Source organism: Amblyomma maculatum, chromosome 4 (genome assembly GCF_055883805.1).
Source record: "Amblyomma maculatum isolate TAMU_Amacu chromosome 4, ASM5588380v1, whole genome shotgun sequence".
Taxonomy (NCBI): domain Eukaryota; kingdom Metazoa; phylum Arthropoda; class Arachnida; order Ixodida; family Ixodidae; genus Amblyomma; species Amblyomma maculatum.
In genome coordinates this window covers 59,260,503-59,288,128 of record NC_139347.1, presented here as the reverse complement: position 1 = coordinate 59,288,128, position 27,626 = coordinate 59,260,503, and the positions used below count along the sequence as shown (strand labels likewise).

The 27,626-nt window shown below is 47.1% G+C and overlaps 2 protein-coding genes across 2 annotated transcripts in view; one reads left to right on the top strand and one right to left on the bottom strand.

The window, feature by feature from the left end:
* Positions 1-5,234, top strand: part of LOC146191174 (uncharacterized) — a 28,280-nt gene extending 23,046 nt beyond the window's left edge. Inside the window, exon 2 of the mRNA XM_084601649.1 lies at positions 869-5,234. Within this exon, the coding sequence (XP_084457775.1) occupies positions 880-4,131 (3,252 nt within the window). The 5' untranslated portion in view covers positions 869-879 and the 3' untranslated portion in view covers positions 4,132-5,234. The remainder of the gene's footprint in view (positions 1-868) is intronic.
* Positions 1-27,626, bottom strand: part of LOC146191171 (tudor domain-containing protein 3-like) — a 151,488-nt gene that overhangs the window by 80,144 nt on the left and 43,718 nt on the right. The window contains exon 11 of the mRNA XM_084601652.1: positions 22,469-22,726. Coding sequence (XP_084457778.1) covers positions 22,469-22,726 — 258 coding nt within the window. The remainder of the gene's footprint in view (positions 1-22,468; positions 22,727-27,626) is intronic.

Here is a 27,626-nt window from a genome sequence, read left to right as displayed (position 1 = left end):
GGATCAATTGTAAAAGGCTAATAGCCGATATCACTGTTTGCACAACCTGCGCGTATGCGACCGTTTTAGCAGCCAAATCAACGAAAATATGTGCCCGAAGATTATCCCACAGCAACTGTTCCGAATGCACACTCCATGGCCAACGGTTCGCAACGTTCAGGAGGCTCCGAAATTGAACGAGGCATGCACGGCTATTAACGCAATTATGCAGTTGGGAAATGCGGGTGTGTTTGTATCGTAATGTCAGCCTTCATGTTGTAAAAGCCCACAACACTGTCATCTGACATCCGACCTTACGTTCTCGTTTTGCTCGGGACAAATTAGGCGTCCTCCGAGCACGTACAGCGAGTGCGCCTGAATAAGCCTAACGTTTCATCAGTACCATGTGCGTGTCGACGTCGTGGTGGAACCTCCTTCCCGAGTGAGGCCGCATGCCACCTATTGTGTGAGACACCGTTCTGTGACCACACAGTGCGTGAAATACACAGTTGACGTTATTTTCTTGCCGTCATTTCCGACATTACCGGCGTCAAACGGAAATCAACCGGCATATGAAAGCACATAATGCGTGTTAAGTGCCATTTGTGCAGCGTCGAGCGAGGCAGACAGCCAACGACAAACGCGGCGCTCAGGAAAAAAAAAAATAATAAATAAAACTTTAAAGAGTCCGAAAATTCGACAATCGTAATGTATCGCTCAGAGTCGGCCATGTGCGAATTAAAAGACCACAAATTCTGTTCACTTTCTACGAGTCTCCCGGGAAAACAAAAACAGACCTAACCACTCCGCGCGATAAGGGATGGAACGGAGCGCTATTCCGGTGCCTGAAAGTCGTGCTATACTCACGCGCGCTATCCCTTTCGTACAGGTGGCTCCAGCATGCGTCATGGCCGGCATTGGAAGGGAGTACCGCGCGGCCTGCTCCCGGCACTGGCGGCCTGGCTGCTGTTGCTCCTGCCGCTACCGGACGGTGCTCTGGGCAACCGATGCGCGGACGTGCCCCCCGTGCCGGGCTACAAGTGCGACTGCGACTCGCGCTTCGGCCACGACGGCGTCGGCGGCTGGCACCTGTCGTGCTACGACGCGCTGGTCACGGAGTCGCCGCAAGCGTTCGTCATCGAGTACGCCATCAACGACATCATTCGCGTCCAGTGCGACACGGCGGCCCCTTACCAGGCGGCCTTCTTCCAGAACTTCAGCGTGAAGGAGGTGGAGCGCTTCTCCTTCAACTACTGCCCTATGCCCAACGGCTCGTTTGCCCAAGTGCTTGAGGGCCTGGAGGTGACGTCACTACAGCTGGGCAGCTGTCAGCTTGGGGACACGCTAGACTCCCGGCTCTTCGAGGGCCTCGACAAGCTCAAGAGGCTCACCATAAGCGGCAGCAAGGACCTCCGGTTCATACCGGAGGATGCGTTCACCAACCTTACCACCCTCGTAAACCTCGAGCTCAACAACAATGCACTTGAGAACCTCCCCGAGAAGGTGTTCTGGCCACTCGAGAACGTCACCAGCATTCAATTGGGCAGCAATGCACTGCAGAGTCTGCATTCTAGTCAGTTCCAGGGCCTTGACAAGCTCATCAGCATTTACCTCTACAAGAACAACCTGACTGAACTACCTAAGGGAATCTTCGCAAACCTGACATCTGTAAAGAATCTCGATCTTCTGCTCAACCAGCTGGTAAACATCACTGAGAAGGACCTTGCAGACTTGACGGGCATCGAGAATCTCAAGTTGGGTGGAAACCCTTTTACAACTCTGCCAGACAATCTGTTCAAGAATAACAGAATGCTGGGAGACCTCAATCTCAGCGTCCTCAACAAACTAGGCTCTCCTCCGGAGCGGCTCCTCACTGGACTGAACAGGTTAGAGAATATCACACTTCTGGACTGCAACTTTACAAGCATCCCAGAGAAGTTTTTCGCTTATGCAGGCAACATGAAGAACATTCGAATGGTCAACAACAGACTGACATCATTACCAGCCAATTTGTTCAGAGAGAACACAAAACTATTAAACTTAGACCTGAGCTATAATGACCTCACCGAGCTGCCATTAACAGTTTTTGAAAAGCAGTTCGTTCTCGAGACACTCATCTTTTACCGGAATAACTTTGTAACACTAAAAGCAGGTGCCTTTGACAATCTTATTAGCTTAAAGGTACTAAGCTTTGAGTATAACTTCATCGAGAGCATTGAGCAGGAGACATTTCAAAGGCTGCAGAAGTTGGAGGACCTCAAGCTTGCAAGGAACAAACTGGTGATGCTTGAAGGAAATGCTCCCTTTGGTCTGAATAAAAAGCTCAAACGTGTCGATCTTTCAAGAAACAACCTTGTCAAGTTTCCAGATATCAACTGGGACATTTATTTGGCACTGGAGAAGCTAAACCTCGACCATAACAACATAACTTATCTGCGGGTGCCAAATCTCATCTCTGCAAGCACAGAAGTCTCTTTACGTTTCAACAAAATCAGTGGTGTGCAAGTCACGGAACTGGAAATACTAAAGAAGTATGAAACCAAAGAGAAAACCTACAATACTGACAGTGCTGCAGAGCATTACTACCATTTGGATGGAAACCCCTTCGACTGTAACTGTCAACTCTATGATTTCATCAAATATTTATCAGAAAATAACCAAAAGGACATTGCACTGTTCAAGAACTCTCCTTCTTACACTTGCAAAAGCCCAAAAGCACTGAGTGGAAAAAGACTTTTGGATGTTGACCCCGAGTTGTTCATATGCACAATCAAAGAAAACTGTCCAGAAGAATGCAAGTGTTACTTTCGTCGGATGGACTACACCACTCACATGGACTGCAGGCAGGCCAACCTTACCAGCCTCCCAACAGTATCACCAACGAACACAAACATTCTCTACTTGCAGAATAACCAGATTTCAACCATTGAGGACCTAAGCTCACAACAGTGGGAGAATTTGACTGCAGTGCACCTTGACGGCAATTATTTAAGAGCTATTGACGCAAAAAGACTCCCACGCCGTCTGCAACATCTCTCGTTGACCAATAACAGCCTGCGCTCCATGACACCAGAAACTATGGCCATGTTTGCCAACAGTTCAGCAACTCTCAGCTTGTCACTCAGCAGCAACCCATGGATCTGTGACTGCACAACCTTCCCCTTCAAAGTTTGGCTGCGTGGGCATGTCTACATGATAAAGGACTACTTGGACATTGCATGCGGCGAAAAAATCGGCGTCAACGACACCTTTGCCCTGTCCTACATCAATGAGATACCAGACTCAGTCTATTGCCCGACGGACTACAGTGCACAGAGAAAACAACTGGCAGCAGTGTCGGTGATCTGTGTTGTGCTCGCTGTACTCCTTGTAGTGGTGCTCATTCTCTACTACAGAAACCGGCAGACCATTATCGCCTATGTTTACATCCACTTCTACAATGTATTCGTATGCGTATTCAGCGAGGAGGACCTGGATGAGGACAAAACATACGACGCATTTGTGTCTTACAGCAGCGCTGATCGGGATATTGCCATGGCACTACTCAACAGTCTTGAAAGCAACGAAGAAAAGTTCAAACTCTGCATTCACGAGCGGGACTGGCTACCAGGCTACAACATCAGCTGGAACATTGTCAACTCTGTGCAGAACAGCCGTCGAACCATACTTGTTGTTTCCAAGGATTTCCTCGAAAGCCTGTGGTTCCAAGTTGAGTTCCACACCGCCTATTACCAGATGCTAGAAGACAGGGTAGACAGGCTCATCGTGATTGTCCGAGGTGAGCTGCCTCCAAAAGAAGCCCTCGATAAGGAACTGAAGTTCTTGCTTTCAACAAAGACTTACCTCATCTGGGGGGAGCGTTGGTTCTGGGAAAAGCTGAAGTATGCCATGCCTCACCGCAAGCAAGTTCCACCAACAAATAAATTGCCAATGAGGAACCGACCCAACACAGCAATGGTCAAGACCGTTGAGGATCAAATCGCAAACCTCACGGCTAGCCAAAAGCAAGAAAAGGCTAGAGAGAAAATAGACGAGCCAGAGCCTTCAGTACGGATAGAGAACAACAATCAAGACCAGACTGCTGTTGTGGCACCTCCGAGAAAGACACTACGTGGTCTTGGGACTCTTGAGCCCAAAATGCAACCCGTCTGAAAAACATGCTCATTTTGATGGATGCCAAAGTGAGAGAGAACCAAACCCAAAAAGGGGCAGGCTAGTTTGGTGACTTCGGCTTGCTTTCGAGAGAGAGTGCTACAATCTCGAAAGAGAACAACATTAATGAGTGAACAGTGCGCGTGAAGTGCTCAAAAACTTCAGAGTGATTTGTTTCCTGCAGCCTCAGCAGCCTCTGTCAATGAATGTTTGTACATTCATGGTGTGTGTATGTGTGTGTGTGATGAGTACAATTAAGTACAAGTGCAATCAACGGTGGTGCTGTTGTGGTGCGCGGTGTGCCTCAGGGGAAGAAAAACACGAACGCAGTGTCCCTTTCTTTATCAAGGACAGTATTACCAGCACGCTACAAACAAGCACGGAAGCAGGAAGTGCAATGGTGCCTGCACGTGAATGTAAAGCAGTGTACAAAGTGAACTCACTACTAACCACCAGATGGTTGTAAACAAGTGCTGAATACTCAGACATTCTGTGTCCAAGGTCACTATTTGTAAAAAGCTAAATAATATAGCATAGTTCTGTTGTGTAAACGTTTTATGCTATGAATGATCACACTGCCATAATTCTTTCAACAACAAGAAAGAAATGGAGACAAATTTTGGGCAAACTGCCGGGTAGAAAATCAAGCGGGAAAAAGGTACTAAATTTCAAAAGTACAGAAAAGCAAAAGGTGGTGTCGCTTTGCATTCAACAGCATAAGTGGACTTAGATGGCACCTGTGGCAAAGGATATGAGTATAAACAAACTGGACTCAAAAATGTAATCACTGGAAGAAAGATACCAGCGCCAGTCGAATCTCAAATTGTCAGGAATCTCGAATTACCTTCTTGCTTTTAGCCGCCATGTGCAGTAAAAAACAACCAAGCTCGAAGAAAAAGTTAGCTTTAAGCACATTCTTTGCCGACTGAAGCCTTTAGGCAAGCCCCGCTGTGACAATGTAGTAAAATATGCCTCCTAGGCTTGCATACGCAATCCAAAGCTTGCTTTCATACCTTGCCCCATTGACAGGTGATCAAAATGTTATGATCACGACAGTCCACTGTCTCCCCGCATCATCAACAACAATAAAAGGCAAATTAAGAGTTATGCCCCAGTCAATTGTTTTTGAAGCTGTGCATCATAAGAAAGGTAGGTGATTAACACTAATGGTGCCAAGGGGAGGAGAACAGATGCAGCCATCACCCTCGAAATTTGCTCAGTGACACCAAATATTCACAAAGCGCTTCTTTCGCCTTCATACCCTGACAAAGAGGACAGTGGAAATGAGCACGTGAAGTTTTCGTTACTGAATTTTGTATAATTTATTTCATGAGCAGTACTTGAGAGGCATCATGCCTACCCGAAATGTGACCCCTCTCATTCATGCACCACCTTGGGAGCATTCTCGTAATACTATTGTTATTAGGAGAACAAATACCCACAGAACAGCCAGAACTGTGATACATGGTTGCCTATAACTCCCTTGTGTGCTCACGTGTGTGAGTTGAGCACCATTTACCTTATTTTACAGTCTACCCTAACAAAAACTGTATAATCGGAGCATAACCAACAACATTAGCCCTTCTTTATCTCAGGACACACATTAGTGTGTAACTCAGCATGAATAATAAGAAAAACATCTCGAAGGGATCATTCCGAAGAAAAAGCATACTATGGCCTGCTAATAAAAAAGGACCACTGTTCAAAATTAATAGGGAGCTTTGCGCACTTTTTAACACCATTGCTCACAGTGGAACAATGTAGCTAAGTACCCACTTGAGAGAGATGCTCACTGTGCTGCTTGTTAATGAGTAAAAAAGCGGCATAATTGAGGCCTAGAAACCAGTATTTAGTCCCGGCTTAGAGATGTAGGGTCTCGACAGCATAATTACCTTATTTAATCGAATTCAATGTGCACATTTTTCGTGGAAAAAAAGAAAACCTCCTAATAAAATCCGCGTTAGAATAGAGTAAAAAGAACAGAGCTATCACAATATGACAGCTTGGTATTTCATACAAGTTGGTAATAGCCAATATCCTCTTGTGTTGCTATGAACATGGTGGCAATGAATACTTATTAATAAACCTTGCAAACATCAGCGGTGCCCTTTCAACAAGGCTCGGACACAAATTTTAGCCAATGTGGAAGTGCTCGTTACAAAGAGGCATAGAGCTCGCTACGATGCTGGGTTTAACAAAAAAAATTGGGACAATCTTATGCACAGTGGTGGCAATTGGGTGGCCTCAAGGGCATCTGATATTCCTGAAACTCGTGTACACAATTGCCAGAAGCAGAAAAAAGTTTTCCCTAGCGAGCTGACTTGGAAGGGTTTTAGCAAGCCGAAGAACACCAAAAATCACAGAGTTTTTTACTCTTACCTAAGCTAGAGAGAAAGCTGGGGCCGCAGCACTTCAGCTATCATGGGCATGCTAAGAATCATGGGCCGGTGTGCTACTTGATGCGGGACAGTAGAATTTTGGGGGAGAACACAGAGAGGAGTTACTAAGCTTTCTCATCACCACCATCATCATCCCAAGGCGCAAACGCAGAGCGCAAAAGCCATAGTAGCGAATATGCAAAAGCAGACGACGCCAATAAAAGTTTTTTGTTTTTGGAAATGCCACTAAAAAACTCCCTAAAGTGATTGAGCAACCATATATATTTTAAAAAGTTTTTTTCTTTTTCTAAAGTGTACCTATTAGATGCTAAATATTGGTTTCTGTGCTGCTCAATACTTAGCCAACAGGATAGAGAGCCATCGCATATTTTGGAAAAATTTTATACTTACACGCTGTTTAGCTCGTCTTTTGCAATTTGTAATCACAATACTGAATGTTGGAACATTTTTTCATTGTAGAACAACATTTATCTTTGCATTATTTTTGGCCAAAAGTTCTAGTTTTGGCGCCCATCGTGGCTGAACTGGTCGTCAGGAAGCTCCATGCAAACTCCCATAGATGGCAGCACAGCTTTCTCTCTAGGTAAGAGTAAAAAACTCGATGCCAAAAATAGAAAAGCTTGCAGACTTTCTGCAACAGCAACCAGACCATAGGCATCTGACTAAAGAAGTCTTGAAGTTAAGGCTATACAGCTGGCAAAGCAGAATAGCTGAAAACTGAACGAGAGCAAGCAGGCACTAGAAAAAAAAAAAACTTTATGAAAAGGCAAGCATTTTCACTTTAAAGGCAAACAGGCATCCAATAGAAAGGTGATTGAGCAAAGGCACTGCGTATTTCATGGCATTTGAACATTTGCCATAAGGGTTGGTGACTGTAAGTATGAAGAAGAAAATCCATTTCTTTTTGTTGAAGTACGAAAATCTGTTGCAGAGTTGCAGGAACCAAAAAAGAGCGCCTCCACTTGACTTGGAAATCAAAATGTCCCTGTTCTTTCAGTCACACAGGAATGTGACGACAGTGGTTGAAACAATGGGGACACTGACTTCCCAGTCAAAAGCAGGCACTCCTTCTTGGTTCCTGACATAGCGCAACAAAACAGGACACTGATATGAGTTGGTAAGAATTTTTGGTTACAAGAGACCTTGGTTACAAGAGACATCTTTTTCGGGTCCCTTGAGTGTCTCTTGTAACGAGGTTTTACTGTATCATGACTCATTTCACAGGCACGTACGTAGGTTTCTGTCATAGCCACGGTGCTTAATGCATCAGTTTACTTAAAAAATCGGATGGGAACAAGCGCGTCAAGGCCTGAACAGAACTCTGTTCGTTACAAGAATTCCATGTTTTAAGAGAACTCTGATGACAAATTAATCACGTTCTCATATTCTATTGCTTCTAATCATGTTTACAAACATATTATCATCAGAAAAAGAGAATGGTGCTAACATGTAATGACATAAAAAGTGCTAAACTATAAATTTTTTGCAGTAATCAAACAATTTCAGGAAACTATGGGCTTTTGACGTCATGTCATGTAGTCTCGTGACGTTACTCAACCCAATGACCAAAAAAAGTCCGGCCATCTACCCTGCCAACTACCACCCGCCAGAGGCATATGTTCGTGATTTCTCGCTCACAATGCCAACAACGCTGGTGCCGCCAATATTTCTATGGAATGGGGCCTTTAACACTATCATGTTGAAATTCCTTGAAGAATATAAGGTCCCTTTAAAGAAAAATCACTGTTGTCAATATACACTGGTTCCCCCCTAGAAAGCATGCACAGAAAAAAAAAAATAATAAAGCGAGGCAACAAGCGCTATCAAAGATGCCTTGGCTTATATGACAGTAAGAGCACACTGAATGCAGCATACACTAGTCGGCAATAATGCTGCTGGCAAATAAGCAGCATGCACAGACAAAAAAAAAATGACAGCAAGCAATGTCAAATGATGCACACCGGGCTTCACTTTCGTCGCCAGCTTACTATCAGCGCAATTATTTTTAAGAAAGATGGCAGTTAATGTATGCACGACTAGCAATATTATTGCCGCAATTACACTGGTGAGAACCCACCCATTGCTGAGTCAGAGCCAGGACCCCACACTGTTGCGCTCTATCAGCTGGGCTAGGTCAGCTACACAGCCTATTCGAACTTGAACCCTGTCATGACATATGTTCACACATTCCAATTACAGGAAGTTTTTGCCTAATTTGAAATGCTCATGTTTTGACAGGACAAAAGTACTATACTTGCACAAATGCAAGTCTATCTGTTTTTCAAATTTGAAAATCCGATGTCGCTTGAGGGAGCCCAACTTGCAATTAAAACTAAGGCATGGCACCAGCGTAATTCCGTCTCCTCAACAGTTGGGTCCTGCAACTTCTTTCTCCTCACTGGCTGCCTCCCAGCGGGTTAAACGGCAAATGTTACCGAAAGGTGTCTCTGAATGCAACCTAAAGGTGACATGCACTCACTGAAGGAAGCAAATGATTAAGGTGAAGGTAACTGAATAATGTTAGCGTTGTCATGCCATCACCTCATGGCTCTGTTCATGGCTGTATTTGTGGCTATTAAGAATGAAAAACATCGCATAATGCAACCTAAAGGGGAGAACACCCCAGGAAAGACATAGGGTAGCTTAGTTTAACGTGGTGATTAAAAAAAATCAGAGAAAAAAAATATTGACTTTCACGATTCAAACAGTTCTTTTATTCGCTCAGTGCTCAGGTAATTAGTGTCCATCCATTGCGCCACTGAAGCAACGAGTGCGGCAGGTTTCAAATGCGCTCTCATACATTTTTTAAATATTTCCGCTATCTGTCACCAGGTGACGCTGCTTAGTGGACCCTAACGTTGAGAGAACGGAATCATGCATGGCGTCACCCAATAAAGGCAAAATAATTAAGATATCAGGGAGCAGCGCGGTTAAATTTTATACTTCCTCTATGGCTCTCCCCATAGCATACATTCGCAGGCTTACAAGCATGTAAATATGGTTTAATCACTGCTGATAAAAATTAGCCCTCAATTACAATACTTGGAGATTTCGGCGCAGTTGTTCAGGTACCTTGGCTTTCCAATATGTCGAAGTAAAATGTTTTAGAGACTGTGGGGATTCACAATCCCCTTCCTCCATTGTAACGCCCGCGCGTAATTAACACGCGTGATTACGCGCGCTGGCAGAGAGGTTGGCGGAGGAGAGGGCATGCTGGCCACCCCCCGCCGCCTCCCGGGCCCTGCGGCGACGCTGCCGCGAGCTTCCCTCTATCCTGCCGGCGTAACCGGGAAACCTCCTCTCCCGTTCCGTGTCGAGGAGCGCGACTGTAGCAACTCGCTCGGGCTTCTTCGGCGAATGGGCGCGCACGCGCGCGGTTCATGATTTCCGCCGAGGAGACCACCGCCGTCACCGAGAATCGCCCATTGACCGTAGGCACTTATCGCAACGGGATGTGAGCGAGAAGCAGTGTCAGGTGAGAGGACTCTTCCTCTCACCTCCCTGGCGCGCTTCCCCATTAGGTGGTTTTTATTTCACCCCCGTACGCGGCGTTCGCTCGCTACACGGTGGTTGTTCTTGATTGCTATTCCTTTGCCGTGTACTCGAGCACAATAAACTCTGTTCAAGTACGCAACTCGGTGTTTGTCACCTCTGGCCCGAACCCGCCGCAGTAGCGATTTCTCGCACCGCGGGTTGGGGGTCACAGCTCTGTCTGCTAGGGCTGGCACGTCGGGGCTAGAAGGCGACTGTAGCGTCTAGCCCCCCCCATGGTGCAATTCTCTTGCGAGAATTAACCCCCATATCTTGGCGCCCAACGTGGGGCCAGAGGTGTTGACAAATCCAGTGTCTGTGTGTGTACGACGCCGACACTGTCGTGACGCTGGGGCTATGTCGACCCGGCCTTCACTTGGTAGCGTGCAGAGACTCGGGGTTGAAGAAGGACTGAATCTTCGAAGTTGGTAAAATATGTACAAGCAGGTTTACTGGCACTTTGAGAAAACGTATTTACAAGAATATTTACATGAAAAAGAAGGGTACATCAGCAAAATGACAAGCGTTAAGAGTTCATAGCGAGAAGCGACTGGATGAGCCGTTTACCCAGGGCCCAGAGCGACATTTCGTGCTCTGCAGCGTCCTTAAAGCCCCCCCTATGTCCAGCCCCTCTCTGAAGATGCTGACCAACCAAATCCAGGGCACGCCCCTCAGATATCGGCATCCAATCGAACACATCACTGCACTGATGGTCTGAAGCACTGACTGGTCCGGCATTGTTTCGTTGGGCGTGATCACTTGTTGGCGGGAAAAGCTTGGGAACGGCGAGGAGAGGAGGTACATTTCTATTCTTCAGCCAAGAATCGATAGGCAGCTGGTTCCGGCAAGAGGATTTACTTCTCAGAAACCCAAGTACACGTGCGCGCCGCATAGGGCTCCCAACATTGTCCCTTTTCGACAATTGCAAATCTTTCCTGCATTCCCGGGAAATCACTTAATGGCTGTATGCGTCATGCTCCTTTCTTGTCCTGCACGTCAGCGGACATGTCACTCTGTCGTCTCCTTTGGAAAGTAGACATTCCTCACTGGACGATAGGGCTTATCGACTGGAAGGGTGAACAAAAGAAAGAAAGCACTTCCTGCATTTCCCGCAGGGGGACGTTTCTTTGTGTTTTTCCAGACGTTCTCTTGGCAGGGTCAATTTGGCATTTGCAGAGTGTCCACAAAGCAAAACAGGCTTACAAAACAGGATTCCTGGAAACAGGCTCACTTAGAGCCATTGGACCATCACCACATATTCACAGCACTTATCCATGCCCACAGGCGAACAATAGAGCGCGCAAATGCGGATGCTTGGTCGTAACAGCCTCCTCCCCCGCCAGAAGAGTCTCGGAGGGCAGCAGTCCCAGCTGCTGCATGAAGAGACGACTTAATGGCCTGCACGTGAACGCTTGAAGCTCGCTGTTGCTTGTCGCGTTGTCTTGATTGTTGTAGGCCAAATTGCTCGAGCTGTCTGAAACTCAACCACATGTCGAAGCAAGCACTCGGCTCCCGTCTGAAGAGACCAGGTTAAAAGAAAACTGCCATTGTTGTTCGAGAAAAGCCCACTCTCAAGACGTTCAGGACCCACGTATTCCTAGAAAACCAAACGTGCTGCTTTACATAGCCACACATATACAAGCGCACGAAAAAAAAAAAAAAAAAAAAAAAAAAAAAAAAAAAAAAACCTGATTATCAATTTGGATACATGGTGAGGAACATCTCGGACCGCTTAGAAAGAGCGGCTAAGCGCGTCCGCATTCCCATTTAACTTCCCCTTTTTGTATCTTATTTCAAAATTGTACTGCTGTAAAATCAAGCTCCACCTAAGAAGGCGACTGTTCTTCGATGTCGCAGTTTGCAGCCAAGCCAGGGGACAATGGTCCGTCTCTACGGTGAATTTGGCCCCTCCAAGATAGCACTGCAATTTTTGAATGGCCCATACAATGCAAGCGCACTCTTTCTCTGACGCGCAATAAGCTCTCTCTCTAGAACTCAGTTTTCTGCTCAGTTAGAGCACGGGGTGCTCATTACCGTCGTCATCTCTCTGGCAGAGAACAGCACCTAGCCCTCGATCACTGGCATCACACTGGACCGTGAATTCTCGGCCATAGTCTGGAGCTCGCAATACCGGACGGCTAATCAGCACAGCCTTCAGGTTTACGAAGGAGGCTTCCTTTTGTTCGTCCCAGACTACATTTGTCGGTTCTGTCTTGCGGAGAGCGTCGGTCAGAGGGCTAGCCAAAGCTGAATAGTTAGGGATGTAGTGATTGTAGTACCCAGTCAGACCCAGGAATGCTCGAATTTCCGTCTTCGTGCTCGGCCGCGGGTAGTCTGCTACTGCAGAAATCTTAATCTCGCTGGGTTTCCTGAAACCTTGACCTACATTGTGACCCAAGTAGTCCACGGTCGCCCTTGCCAGGCAACATTTCTCGGCCTTTACGGTTAGTCCAGCTTGACGCAAAAGGCTCAGTACAGCTCTTAGATGTACCATATGGTCCGCCCATGAGTCGGAAAAAACCGCAATGTCATCTAAGTAAGGCACTGCGAATGTTTCACGCCCCTTTAAAACCCTATCCATGAGTCGGGAAAAACAAAATGGAGCATTTTTGAGCCCGAAACTCATCATTGTTGGCTGGTAGCTGCCCGTCGGAGTGACGAAAGCCGCGTATCTGCTGGCGCGTTCAGTGAGCGGTACTTGCCAGTATCCTCGAGTAAGGTCCAGCGTAGTCACATATGCCGCTCTACTGACCTGTTCTACTCTCTCCTCAATATTCGGAATAGGATACACTTGATCCCTGGTGAGAGAATTTAGCTTTCGGTAGTCTACCACAGGCCTAGGGTCTTTACCTGGAGCTTCTACTAAGATCATAGGCGAAGCATAATCGCTTTCCGAGGGTTTTATTACTCCCAATTCCAGCATGCGAGTTACTTCCCTATCCAGAATTTCTCTTTGCCTTGGAGAGAATCGGTAGCACCTTGATCGCACTGGCACGTCTGAAGTCAGCTCAATATCGTGCTCAGTCAAATCAGTTCTGCCTGGCCTGTCCACGAAGCAGGCCTCAAACTCTGTTATTATCTCGCCCAGATCGGACAGCTGGGATTTCTTTAGTTCTCCTCTCTGCTCCGTCTTTTTGAGAAGCTCCTGAGCGTTGCTTCCTTTTCCGCTGAGGCAAATCAAGTTGTCCCCCATCTCCTCGGGAAGGTTTAACGTTAGATTTACCACGGCTTCCCTCTGCACATAAGGCTTCATAAGATTGCAATGATAAATGCGCACTTCTTTACGCCTACCGGGAATTTTCACTGCGTAGTTAGTGTTAGAAAGCTTTGCAACGACTTCAGCCGGTCCTTCCCACTGTACTTCGAGCTTATTCTGCCTTGAACTTCTCAGCAACATCACCTGGTCCCCGATACAAAACGTCCTTTGACGGGCTGACTTATCATAGTACACCTTGGAACGAGCCTGGGCTGACTTCATGCTGGCCTCAACGAGTTCCTTAGTGTTATGTAAGCGATTCAAGAGGTTCAGAATGAATTCTACTACTGTTGGGTCTTCTCCGCGCCCCTCCCAGGCTTCGCGCACCATTCGCAAAGGTGAGCGCAGTGACCTTCCGTACACCAACTCGGCTGGGCTAAATCCAGTGGATTCGTGCGGCACTGACCGCAAAGCGAAAAGCGCTGCAGGCAGGCAGGTATCCCATTCTCGCTTGTTTTCATAGCACAGTCCCCTCAGGACTCGTTTGAGAACAGAGTGCCATCTTTCTACGCTGTTGCTCTGCGGATGATGGATCGAGCTATGCACTACCTTAATGCCGCATCGCTCGAGAAATGAGGTGGTGAGGACACTCGTGAAAACGCTACCCTGATCACTTTGGACCTCGGAAGGGAATCCAACTCGTGCAAACACTGACAGCAGCGAATCCACTACACTCTCGGACGTCACCTCGCGCAGCGGAACAGCCTCTGGAAACTTTGTGGCTGGGCATAACATAGTGAGGATATAACGGTACCCTGACTCTGTCACAGGAAGTGGCCCAACTACATCTATTACTAACCGGTGAAACGGCTCGGTAATGATTGGTACTAACACCATCGGAGCTTTCCACTTATCTTGCGCCTTTCCAACCCGCTGGCACGTGTCGCATGACCGTACAAAATTTTCCGTGTCCTTAAAACATCCAGGCCAATAGTATTCTTGCAACAGCCTCTGCTTTGTTTTCTTTATTCCAAGGTGACATGACCACGAGCTGCCATGGGAAAGTCGCAGTAAGTCTCCGCGGTACTTTTGGGGAACGACTAATTGGTCCCGCTCTACTCCGCGCTTATCCTTGAATAAGCGATACAGCACTCCCTTTCTCATCTCGAAAGAAATATTGTTTGCTGTCTTAGTGGCGCGGTGGCGCTCCCTTATCTCCTGTATCTTGGGATCATTGGCTTGCTCTATAGCTAAGTCCTCTCGGGTTCCACTTAAAAGTCTCGTGAGATTACCAGACACTGGCGGCAAGAGGTTACTCTCAAGAACGTCCTCATTCCGCGTCTCATCAAGCTCCCTTTCAAGTTGACATATCTGAGATGCCTCGCTCTCAAAGTTTTCTGACCTGCTATCTTCCGCATTTACCACTGTTTTAACTGCCGTTTCCTCCGCTGTGGATTTTTCTGGAATGAGCAGTGTAGCTAGTTCTCGCGCCTTTGAACGTGTTAAGGCTTGCACAACTCTGTCTCCGAAAAGGATGCCCCTCTTTCGCAGCAGCATGTCCGATTTGTTGGAGAACAAATACGGATAGCACTTAGGAAGCTTTCCTGAAACGGCAGCCTCGGTTGTTAATTCGCCGAAAGGGCCCTCGATGACCACGTTCGCGATCGGCAAGCACACACTCTGTTCCTCAACTACCTGTCGGATCCATGCACACTGTCCTGTATAGTCGGAAGGCGATACATACGCCGGATGGACAACATCCATCGTTGCGGCCGAATCGCGCAGTACCTTGCAAGGCTTCCCGTTGACTACTAGGTCATGCAGGTAGGGTTCTAAAAGCTGCATATTTTCATCGCAGTCCCTGACATACGAGAAAGCAATCTTTTCTTTCCGGCAGTTGACGGCAATGTGACCCTGCTCATTACACCTAAAGCATGTGAGCGGCTTCCTAGCCTCAAGCTTATTCTTTGTGTTCTGCACGTTGGTCACTTCCCCACTTTTCTCACTGCCGTCCTTTCTAGGGAATTTGCCTGAAGAAACCTTCATTTCTTCGTTTCCAACTCTAGCAAAGTGCCTTTCCTGACGGTTTTTCACACTGAACTTGGGATTGCGGGGCCTATCCACTGCTGGGTTGCTGAATTGTCGGCGCGAAGCGTACTCCTCAATGACTTCGGCAGCTTCAGTTGCCGACTTAATGTCGCCTCGGTCCTGTAACCAATTTCTTTCTTTTTCTGGGAGGCAGCTATAAAACTGCTCCAAAAGAATTTGCTCGACTACAGCGTCCCTATCACTGTAGGAATCAGTGCTCTTTAGCCACTCGCCCAAATTAACTCTTAAATTGTATAGGAATTCAGGGTAACTCTCGTCCCTGGACTTAGTAGCGTTCCGAAAACGTTGTCTGAACGCCTCGGCGCTAAGCCTATACTTTCTCAGAAGGCAAGCTTTGACCTTCTCGTAGTTGTCCGCGTCCTCCTTGCTTAGCCGCGCGACAACCTCCGCTGCCTCGCTGGGCAGAACCGTCAATAATCTCTGTGACCAAGTGTCTCGCTGGAAGGACAGTTTTTCGCAGGTTCGCTCAAAGTTAGCCAGATACAGACCGATATCCCCTGATATCACATATGGCTGCATGTACTTTGACATCTTGAAATCTGCCTCCTTGTTGAGACGAGGTACCGCTAGCTGGGGACAATCGCCCGACCTCTTGCTCAACTCTAGTTCTAATTTCCGGAGCTCAATTTCTTGGTCCAACTTTTTTGCTTCTCTTTCAAGCTTCTCACGTTCGTGCTCCCTTTCCTCTTTTTCCCTCTCAAGTTCACGCTCCCTTTCCTCTTTCTGCTGTCTGAGCTGTTCCTTTTTTTGCCCGATGAGGTTCCATGCTTCACTGAGCTCCTCATCATCGGTTCCCAGATCAGTGATTGCCTTTATAATCAAGGGTTTTCGTGCCAAACCACTTGTATTAATTCCCAATTCCTCACACAATAGCAACAGTTCCGGTTTCTGCAGCTTTTGTAGGTCCATGATCGCTCCGAGTGTCGGCTACTTCCAAAACAACAGTGCAAACTACCAAACCTAAAGGCGTTTCAAGACTTTTTACCAGTTCTTAAAATCTAACCCTGTTCTAGAACCTGGTCCACATCAGAAGAAAAGCCAAGCACTCACCCACACATGCGATCGATGTTCCGAGCTGCTGTCTTGTTGGCCGATTGTTGCGCCTGCTTGTTGCTTGAGATGCCACCTCCGATCACAAGATGTGGCTTGTAGATTCTGATCCACCTCGAATCACCAGATGTTGTAGCTTGTAGATCCAGATCCCACCTCCAGTCATCAGATGTTGTGGCTTGTAGATTCAGATCCCAACGCTGGTCACCAGTTGTCGTGACGCTGGGGCTATGTCGACCCGGCCTTCACTTGGTAGCGTGTAGAGACTCGGGGTTGAAGAAGGACTGAATCTTCGAAGTTGGTAAAATATGTACAAGCAGGTTTACTGGCACTTTGAGAAAACGTATTTACAAGAATATTTACATGAAAAAGAAGGGTACATCAGCAAAATGACAAGCGTTAAGAGTTCATAGCGAGAAGCGACTGGATGAGCCGTTTACCCAGGGCCCAGAGCGACATTTCGTGCTCTGCAGCGTCCTTAAAACCCCCCCTATGTCCAGCCCCTCTCTGAAGATGCTGACCAACCAAATCCAGGGCACGCCCCTCAGATATCGGCATCCAATCGAACACATCACTGCACTGATGGTCTGAAGCACTGACTGGTCCGGCATTGTTTCGTTGGGCGTGATCACTTGTTGGCGGGAAAAGCTTGGGAACGGCGAGGAGAGGAGGTACATTTCTATTCTTCAGCCAAGAATCGATAGGCAGCTGGTTCCGGCAAGAGGATTTACTTCTCAGAAACCCAAGTACACGTGCGCGCCGCATAGGGCTCCCAACATTGTCCCTTTTCGACAATTGCAAATCTTTCCTGCATTCCCGGGAAATCACTTAATGGCTGTATGCGTCATGCTCCTTTCTTGTCCTGCACGTCAGCGGACATGTCACTCTGTCGTCTCCTTTGGAAAGTAGACATTCCTCACTGGACGATAGGGCTTATCGACTGGAAGGGTGAACAAAAGAAAGAAAGCACTTCCTGCATTTCCCGCAGGGGGACGTTTCTTTGTGTTTTTCCAGACGTTCTCTTGGCAGGGTCAATTTGGCATTTGCAGAGTGTCCACAAAGCAAAACAGGCTTACAAAACAGGATTCCTGGAAACAGGCTCACTTAGAGCCATTGGACCATCACCACATATTCACAGCACTTATCCATGCCCACAGGCGAACAATAGAGCGCGCAAATGCGGATGCTTGGTCGTAACAACACACAGACTAGCCATGGCAGTGAGCAGGACTGACCTTTCAGTCTCTTCTAATACTGCAGTGGTGATTGCACAACGGCAAGCAAGCAAAACCACCTACTCTGTTATTATTGCGAGAGATCAGGAGCTGACGCTAGCCACTGTGATCTTGTAATTTTCTGCGAGAGCAGGATGTCACACGACTCCACCGCTCTGTAGCAGGGTGACGCGCGGACGCTGGTATGATGGGCATTCTCTCGTAGTGTTTTGACTTGCCATGCTCTATGGGAGGACGTTCAACGTTGTAGCGTATGCACTTTTGCGCGCGCACGTTGATGGCATGAGAAGTGTTATTACTATCCTTTCTGCCGCGCCCATTAGCCAGTTAGTCGCGATAGCTCGCAGCCTCAGAGAAGAGGCGGCCTACCCGACGTCTCTGAGTGGCGACCGTTTTAATTGCATCAATGCAGTGGGGAGCCTAGTCAGCCTTAAGGGAGCTTTAGGAAAGCGGTAGGATCCTGTTTTTTTTATTTTATTTTGTCGACCAGTGTTCGATGGGCTCTGGGAGCCGAGCGGCGCGGCCGCGGTGCACATAAGGGCACGCTGGTATTGCTGCCTGTGCGGGCGTTACACAGCTTGTATTGCTGTGAGCGCGTTGGATCCCTGCCGTCAGTACTCCAATAGCACCTTGCGCAATCCTTTCCCCACGCGAAGGATACACGTGAGTCCTTCGAGGTTGGTCACGCCACGCTGATATGAGCTATATCGCACATGTGCATCGCTGAGCATGCGAACGGCCCTGGGACTTTTCTTCAAGTTGTGTCATTTCGCTGCCTAGTGATGTGCATGGTGGTGGCGTTGTCGAACCGGTAAACTTGCTCTATAAGTTCGCAACAACGCCACGGTTGCTGCGTTGGGCACACGCCGACGCGCGACAGAGCTGCAAGCAAAGATGGCAGAGCTCGACTTTACACAAAGCGCACCGCAATTCGAGCCCCGCTGCGTGGCCCGAGGAGGACGCACTCCCCCACCAGCAGGCAGCTGCAGCGAGAGGCAAGGCTTGGGATTTCGAGCATCGCGCCTCGTTACGACTTGCGCCTACGGCAGACGTAACTCTGACCAATGCGCAGGAAGTAACTTCTTGTGCTGAATATAGATGGGACGCTCTGTCGATATTCAGCGCATTTTACTTCCAGAGCAAGCACGCGCTTTCTTTTGGAAAAGATCGAGCGGGGGTAGATTTGAAAAAGAATAAATGTAACTAGGAAAAAGACTGCATTGCAGCCAGCAAGGAGGGGAGGTGGCGGAGGCCACGACGACCGTTGCAGCAGCGAGGGGTAAGCTGTCCAAGGAGTGGCCGCGTTCCTGCACCCAGGGCATGCTGTCACCGTCAACCAGGCCAAGACAAACGGTTTCCGGTCGGCTACGGAGCGAGCCAGCCAGAGTTCGTGGAACGGGCCCATGCGTCTAGCACGACGAAAGCTGCAGCAAAGGGACCGCCTTGGCGCCGTTCGGTGCTCGCGGCCGTGGCTTCACCAGCGGGAGCAGCTTGGCGCCCCGCTGCCCTCGCCATCGGCGGCGTCAACGACGAAGGGAAAAGAGGCCGGCCGGGAGCGAGCGGACGACCCGCTGAGGGGGGGCCTGCAGCATGCTACGTAACGCGAAGACGCAGTTCCTAACCGTTCTCCGGCAGGCTGCCCTGACTGACCGACGATGAATGCAGCAGCGCGCCTGCAGCCATCGACACTTCCAAGGATGGCCGAGTGACAGTGAAGAAGCGGGACCTGCGGTTGCTGCGGCCCCCAGCTCCAAGGTCGTCTCCTGTGGTCGTCGGCCTTGCCTCCCCCCTCCGACACCCGTGGCTGTGAGCTGTCTGCAACTTTTTATATATTGGTACTTTTCTTTGGGTTTAAAAGTTAAACGGCGTTTAGCTGGCCCCCTTGGTGAACGTGACTACTTTTAGCCGTACGGCGGTTTTAAGGAGGGGGGGATGTGGGGATTCACAATCCCCTTCCTCCATTGTAACGCCCGCGCGTAATTAACACGCGTGATTACGCGCGCTGGCAGAGAGGTTGGCGGAGGAGAGGGCATGCTGGCCACCCCCTGCCGCCTCCCGGGTCCTGCGGCGACGCTGCCGCGGGCTTCCCTCTTTCCTGCCGGCGTAACCAGGAAACCTCCTCTCCCGTTCCGTGTCGAGGAGCGCGACTGTAGCAACTCGCTCGGGCTTCTTCGGCGAATGGGCGCGCACGCGCGCAGTTCATGATTTCCGCCGAGGAGACCACCGCCGTCACCGAGAATCGCCCATTGACCGTAGGCACTTACCGCAACGGGATGTGAGCGAGAAGCAGTGTCAGGTGAGAAGACTCTTCCTCTCACCTCCCTGGCGCGCTTCCCCATTAGGTGGTTTTTATTTCACCCCCGTACGCGGCGTTCGCTCGCTACACGGTGGTTGTTCTTGATTGCTATTCCTTTGCCGTGTACTCGAGCACAATAAACTCTGTTCGAGTACGTAACTCGGTGTTTGTCCCCTCTGGCCCGAACCCGCCGCAGTAGCGATTTCTCGCACCGCGGGGTTGGGGGTCACAGCTCTGTCTGCTAGGGCTGGCACGTCGGGGCTAGAAGGCGACTGTAGCGTCTAGCCCCCCCGTGGCGCAATTCTCTTACGAGAATGAACCCCCATAAGACACAGGTATATATCTATATGTACAGCTAACAATTAGTCCTTTGTGCTTCCCTAATTATAGACATAAACAACCCATCCATGTCGCCACCTAGCCATAGTAGGTGACACTTTGCTCTGCTACTAGCTGCCCTGGCCGGAGGAGGCCAATTACGGCAACAAATAAGACACCGAGTTCAATGCCGATGACAAGAAATCCAAGAACAAACAAGTGAATACTATGCTCTAGAAAGCACAGGTAAACGGTGGGAATAACTAATTACCCATCTTGTCAAAGCCTTTCCCTCTTCTACAGCTTCCCTTGTCACTATTCAGCCGCATCCCCCTCCCCTGGCTCCTACTCCCATCCTCCCGTTCTGCATTCCTCCACTCGTACCATAACCTTCTGCTTTCCCGACAGTCACTCTTCCTTCTCGGTCACCTGAGTGACGGTGACTATGTGACGGAGGTCACATAGTCCCTGTGACAGTCTCCTCTTTCGATGGTAGCCACCCTTCAAGTTCTTCTCGTGGCAGCCACTTTACAGCTGTCCATTCCTCCGCTATTACCATACCCCTCAAGCCACTAAACCGGCCGATGCCCATCTACCAACTCTGCCCCTTCCTAGGCATGGCAGATAGCCCTTTCATCTGCTACTACCTGCCATAGCAGGCAGTTGGCTGGCTATGCTGACAACGCACAATCCAAGACTGCACATTCAACAGCTGCAATCTAAGAGTGCAAGCTTGAGCTGAGTTAAAATTTCAGCTGAGCCAAGAATAAAATTAAAATGTGGATTTAGGACAGCAAACTACTAGAATGAACAAAAGTACCATGCATCAACAAATAATAACAATTTGACATGATGCACCAGGCTCAGCAGGCAAGAAGTTAACACGAGGCCTAATAAAGACACCAGGCCTTTTTTTCTCACAGCAACAAAAAAAATCTGAAAGCACTGGCGAATCTGCAGCGGAGAAATGCGAAAGCCTGAGCTTTGCTGCAGCACAGGGTACAACGCATGCCCCTTGTCGAACACCACCAGTGCTCCGTTGAACACATCAAAGTTCATCGGCATTCTATAATTGGTTTACAGCAAAGGAAAGGCACAGTAACTGTCACTCGCGGAATTCCGATACTATCATCCACACGATAGACAAGGAGAATTAAGATGTGCATTTCACGATGCCGGGCGTCGCGCAATTGATTAACGCGCTTGGCTGGAGATCCAATGGATGGAGGTTCGATTCCCGTTGGAGACACAATTTTTATTTTTCTGATGATGTTATCAGAATGACCGTGAAATCTGTATGCTGTGTGGTGTAGCGTCTGAGCAAGCGCCAAATGAAAGGTGCCGCATGAACGCCTGGATCAGATGCCCAACGGCGTCAGCTTCGCACATGTGTGAATCGCCTAGTGACGTCGTCGTGACATGATGTCATCATGACGTGACGTCAATTCCGGTTATCAGACATGGCCGATGACGTCACCAGGTGATAATGTCACAATCTTGCGTTATCCTGCAGAATCTCGCAAAGAAGTGTGACACTCCCCGCGGCCGGACGGACAGGGTCATGGCCGCGAGTATAACACCAGAATTTTAGCACTACTAAATGGCGGCTGCACAGCCGAAAGCTGTGCACGAGTAACAACCAAATGGGGTTTTTAGCAAACACTCTTTACCCAACTGTTCCAGCACTTGGCCTTCAAAGTATAAGATTCTGCTATTATGGCTTGTTTTCTATGCTGTCTTGAAAACTGCTTAATATTTACCATAGTATACTCCAGAAAGATTGTTTTGTCAACCGCAGTCATGGTTAAAACAATAAAAAAATTAGACCTTTTTTGAACCTCTGTTTATTTGCAGTGGCACAACTGAACAGTGTTTTCTTGGGCTTGGAGGGAAGACTGTTTTTCCATTTTCAGATCTGGCATCTTACCACAATTCCACCTTCATTTCGTTCTTTCTCAATTTCTAGATAGCAAAAGCTCTATTTCTGATGGCAGTGCTCTCTTCGTTGTTAGAATACCACAGTATACCGATACAGGCCAACTTCAGTTTGTCCTTGGTGCCCTTTTAGCCTGAGGGAAGAGTCTTGTGCAGCATAGGTGCTCTCACTACTGAAATTTACATTGGTACCCCTTTCAGGACCACACAATGGGCAAGCATAGCTGTCAGAAGAAAGAGACAGTGCACAACTGAGGCTTTCACTTACCTTACCGTCTTCCCAATACTTGGCCAGCACCTTTTGTCCCGAGTAAAGCCGCTTGGGAGCGGACGACTTTGAATCTGCAACGCTCCGGTCGTTCCGAGGTGCCCCAGGTCTTGAGCCTGGTGCCAAGTCACAGGACTGAGGTGGTCTCCTTCTATCGCTTACATCCATAGAGGGCTGCCGAGGGTGACTGCGGTTGCCGTAGTTGCCTTGGTTAGATCGCGACTGCTGGGATGACGTCCCACTGCCTTCCTGAGAGCCCTGCAATGGTGCACATGTCGTGGTTCCAATACCTGTTAAGTATAAATACCACCTTGCAACCTGGAAAGGTCCCATCATACACGGACTAAAACTCACCAAAGCTTTAAACAAACCACAAAGACTAAAGAAAACAAACATACTAATACAAGAATATCAGACAGTCATAGAAACAGTGGATCATGCCGCATCAACACAATTGGAGCAAGTAAGAATTCTAAGACATTGCAATACATAAAGAAAGGGTGCAAATCATCTAAAAAGGAAACATCCTCTTTCAGCATGACCTCAAGTAACTTTCAGTCGAGACTTGTGCAAGAGCGCGAATTTACTTGTGAAATGTTCTCTGTGCTTTGTTACCACCCTACTGACAGCTGCAGTCTGTGTGCAATGCCGCTCGGATTTACCATCTTATCAACAGCTGCCCAAGTCAGTATGTCACCTGTGAAGCAAGCAGTCATGTCTGAAGGCATGCATATACCATAGCACCACTATCTAAAACTCAATTTCCAGTCAGTCACCTCCCGATAATTAAAATGCTGAACTCAAGTTCATGAGCCTAATAGAAAAAAAAACACCCGATAATAAAAGAAAGGAAATGCCGCCCTCCGAAATGGGGAAATTCATGACCTTGAGACATATATCACCACTTCTGAAATCTGATGGATGAGGTTCCATGACACAACAGCTGCATATGACTAAAAATTGCCATACAATGGCGGGATGACGGTTAATGATAACCTTGCAGAATACCTAGAGGATATCACTAAAAATGCAATAAGATAAATGATACAAAATGTGCAGCAGAGCGTAAAAGCAATGCTATAATCAAGTGCTCGACTCTCTGATGGTTCTGCAGAACCCTGTATGAACCACTTGCCTAACAAGAGCCCAACAGTTCCAAAACTCACCATAACAAAAATAGCTGATGCAAGACCCTGAAAAAGTATATTTGAAATTTTTTAATTTTAATTTTGTAACTATTCTGAAAGTGCACTTGGTATGTAATTTATGTGAACTGCATAGCCTACAAGAAAGACAACTGTTTTTTGAGAAAACACGGCGTTCGCTAAAAAGGCAAAGAAAATCAAATGGTTAACAGAGGTAGAAATGGCCAGCATTTTGTAGCAGGCCTTGCAGCAGTCGAAAATTCAAGTTGGTGCAGCTTCCTCTCTTTTTTTGCAGCCGGAGAGGGAAAAAAAAAAAGAAGAGAATAGAGAAAGTGCTTCAACAAACTCGCACCACAACTTAAAAAATGACAATGTGTTGCATAGTGTTTTGAATGGCACAGAGTTTCAGGCAATCCTCTTGGCCAGATATACATAGTTTCTTTAAATGCACCCAAGATGACTTGGCATTTGACAAGAAAAATAAGCGAAACTTTGTACTGTTAGCATTAGCACAGGTTTTCTTTCACAACAGTTGCAAATAATGTTAAGCAACAATGATTTTAGTCGTCTCTGTGGATACCCTTCAGGCTTTGTTTGTTTTTTTGTTTTGTTTTTTTTATTTCATTATTATTTTTTTTTTTTTCAAAACCTAAAACCCGCAAGATTTAAAAATCGGTACCTCAGTGCCTTCTTGTGCTAGAATGTTAGAGCTCCTAAAGAAGCATAGACGCCTCATTTTTTCTTTCATACTTGCTTCTTTGAAATGATGTGTCAGACTTGGATCTGCCCTGTACAGCCACCTGAAACTGTTCACTAAACAATTTAAAACTGAATTCCTTTTTGATGTTCTTTCACTTTCGGGTTAACAAAACGATGGCTGTGACATGTAATTGGTGGGGAATGTAATTGGCCTCGTGAGGAATGACAAAAATGGCAACATAATAGCTGATATATAATGTCTGTTGTCATTTCAGCTGTGCAAGCAGGGTTGCTTAATTATTTTAATAATTATGCTGTACACAAGCAATTGCAGTTCTTTTGTGCCTTGCGTGGCCTAAACACTAACTACACGTCACGGCCATCATTCAGTTGATGAAACCGCAACTGCAACGCCATCAAGGAAAAAAATTCAATTATAAATTATTTACTGGTCATAGGCAAACACCACGCAATGGTCCATGTATTCTAATATTTAACTAGGAAGCTTGGTAACTGGGATGGAGGGACCCGAGTTTGTTGCTGGCAGTGACGGTTGCGTTTTGATGGAGGCAAAACACAAGGCACTCGTGCAATACGCGATGTCAGCACTTGAAGAACCCCAGGCGGTCAAAATTATCCGGAGCCCTTCACTACGATGTGCCTGATTGTCTAAGCTGCTCTGGGACATTAAACGCCATAAACCAAGCCAAACCATTTCAAAGAAGAAAGCATGAAACTAAAATTAGGTGCCTACGGTATTACTTTAAGTACATTCCAAACGAATGAACTTGGATAGGAAAAGCTAGGGTGAATAAACAGGCCAGAAGTAACAGTGACAGCTTCAGGATGAGCACAGCCGTTTCACTTAGTTATGAAGAGCGGCCATGCTATTGACGTTTCACAGCATAGAACAAGTTTCTCGCAGTGCAAAACGGCTGCACTTCTCACTACGATTCAATTCTTTGCGCACGTGCAATGCTTGTCCGAAGGAACATATCTATTTTCCAAGGCTGGGTTTGACATTGCCATGTGCTACACATGCTCTTCGCTGCTTCCTTTTAAATTCAATGACAAAGTGACTCAAGTCAGATTTCCTCGAATGTGCTCGACGTCATCCAGCAATGACATAAGCTGAAGATCATGTATGTGAAATGTGGCAGCCGTATGCCAACCCATGAAGAATGCCACTCTAACATTAGAAGTAGCTGAATTGAAGGCAACCTCCTAATTATATGAAACAACTTTCTATGCTGAATGTTTGAGTCAACACAATTTTACTGTATTAACATACCGGGAACTAAGACAATGACGGCACTGTTATTATGAGTATAAACGAGGTCTGTGCAATTCTAGCCGTCACCTGGAGTGCGTACAAAACCTTTCTTGTGGTTTTACATTGAACTTATGCGGCACATGATGGTACAACATAAAAGCTTCGTAAATCTAGCTGGACAACAGATGTGCAAATAGAATTTTATCAAACTGAATTGAATAAGGAAAGCGTAGCTCCAAAACTGAACTGCATATAAACAACGTAAAAATTGAACAGAGAAAAAATTTTAAAGTGTGGGTTGGCATTTATGCTTCACTAGTGACGGTATGACGCGATAGTGTTAATGGCTCCCATTTGCAGACTCCCTTTGCATATCCTTGTCCTCATTCACGCATGTGGACTTTGCTATTAGTTTAAATGCTAATATTTGTTCCTCTATTAACCCCCAATAGCCAGCATACAGTCGTAAGCTACCACATCATATATATTATATTTTGTTACATTATATTTTATTATTATTATTATATGTGCAAAAAAAATTAGTTGTCTCTGGTTAACCCTAGTTGAATTGCGATAGCAGGCGGTAGCTTCTTTTGCCTGCTACATTATTCCCCTATCACACCCTATATCAGTGTAAGGTGCTACATTATTGAGAACACTTAAGCTCATACTTTAAGAGTATGACGCGAGAGCGTAAGCTACCAGCCCACATATAAATGAGAAGGGTTCAATGCTGCTGAACCAAATGTGGAGCGAAAGCATTAGCTGTCGGCGACCGAGCATTTTTCTTCCTCTTCTTCTTTTTTGTGGCTGTTCAAGGTCAAACGTGGCCCTTCCCGGCACAACACAACGGGCCGAAACCTGGCAATAAAAAACCACTTTAACCAAGTCATACAAACGTGCCTACATAGCTTAGAGGCAGCATGTCTAACACGAGATCTAACACGAGATCCAAGTGTCTTAGAAGGCTGGATTCCGACCTCATCCTCCCATCAGAAACATATAATGCCCGAGTTGGCAGCACCTGCGAGCTCGGCCATATCACACGATCTTGTGACAACCCGACGCCTAGTCAGTGCACAGCCATGTCACCAGTTACCACATGCCAGAAGTATGCCAGTGATTTTTCCCTCACAACGTTGACGCTGACAATGTCGACACTAGATTTTGTGGAGAACGGAGTCTTCAGCGCTATAACGCTTACATTTCCTTAACATTCGCTACTTCTGCGAGTACTTCTACAAAGGTCACACGAGAATGTTTTCTGTCATCAAAACAACTTTTTCTTATAGTATTTTGAGTCATGAACTCAAAGTGAAAAATATAGACTTTCAATAAGATTCATGCGGCATATAGCCATGAGCCTTCCTTTCCTACAGCTGGCTACAGCGGCATTTCAACTAGGAATGCAGTTTTTTATTAACATATATTGTTCTTCGCGCACAGGTAAAACTGCTTCAGAGAAAGCAGGAGACCGCTCTACACGTCCAGAAACTTCTGTGAGCGGAAAAGATCCGAGTGTTGGCACGGAACACTGCACCTCTGACCAGTCAGTGCTAGGCTATGTTGCCTGCCAAGTGCCACTTGCCAGAGCGACGCTCATGCACAAGCAGATTCAAGGTGCGGTGGCGCGCACTTTCATACAGCCTATGCACTGGCTGCTGGTATAACGGAAGCTCTTCTAAGCAACTTGACTGAAGATAAAGCGCACGGGAAGACACACACAAGAGAAGAAGACACAGGACACGCGCTAACTCACATCTGGTTTATTTGCAGCAATAACAGCAAATATATACTGAAAAGGGGTCATGCGCAGTACATAACAATCACATAAAGACAGAGAAAAAATATAAGGAATATAACAAAACATGATCAAGGAAAATCACAAAACCCAATCAAGAAAACTGATCTCTGCCTTCCAGAGCCGCACCGACGTATCGCCGACACACCTATCTCCCCTTTTCCCGATATGGAATGCCTCCAAAAGCTCACGCGCTGTCTTATCACGGCCTCTGCCCAGAATCTTAATGTCAGCCAGTCG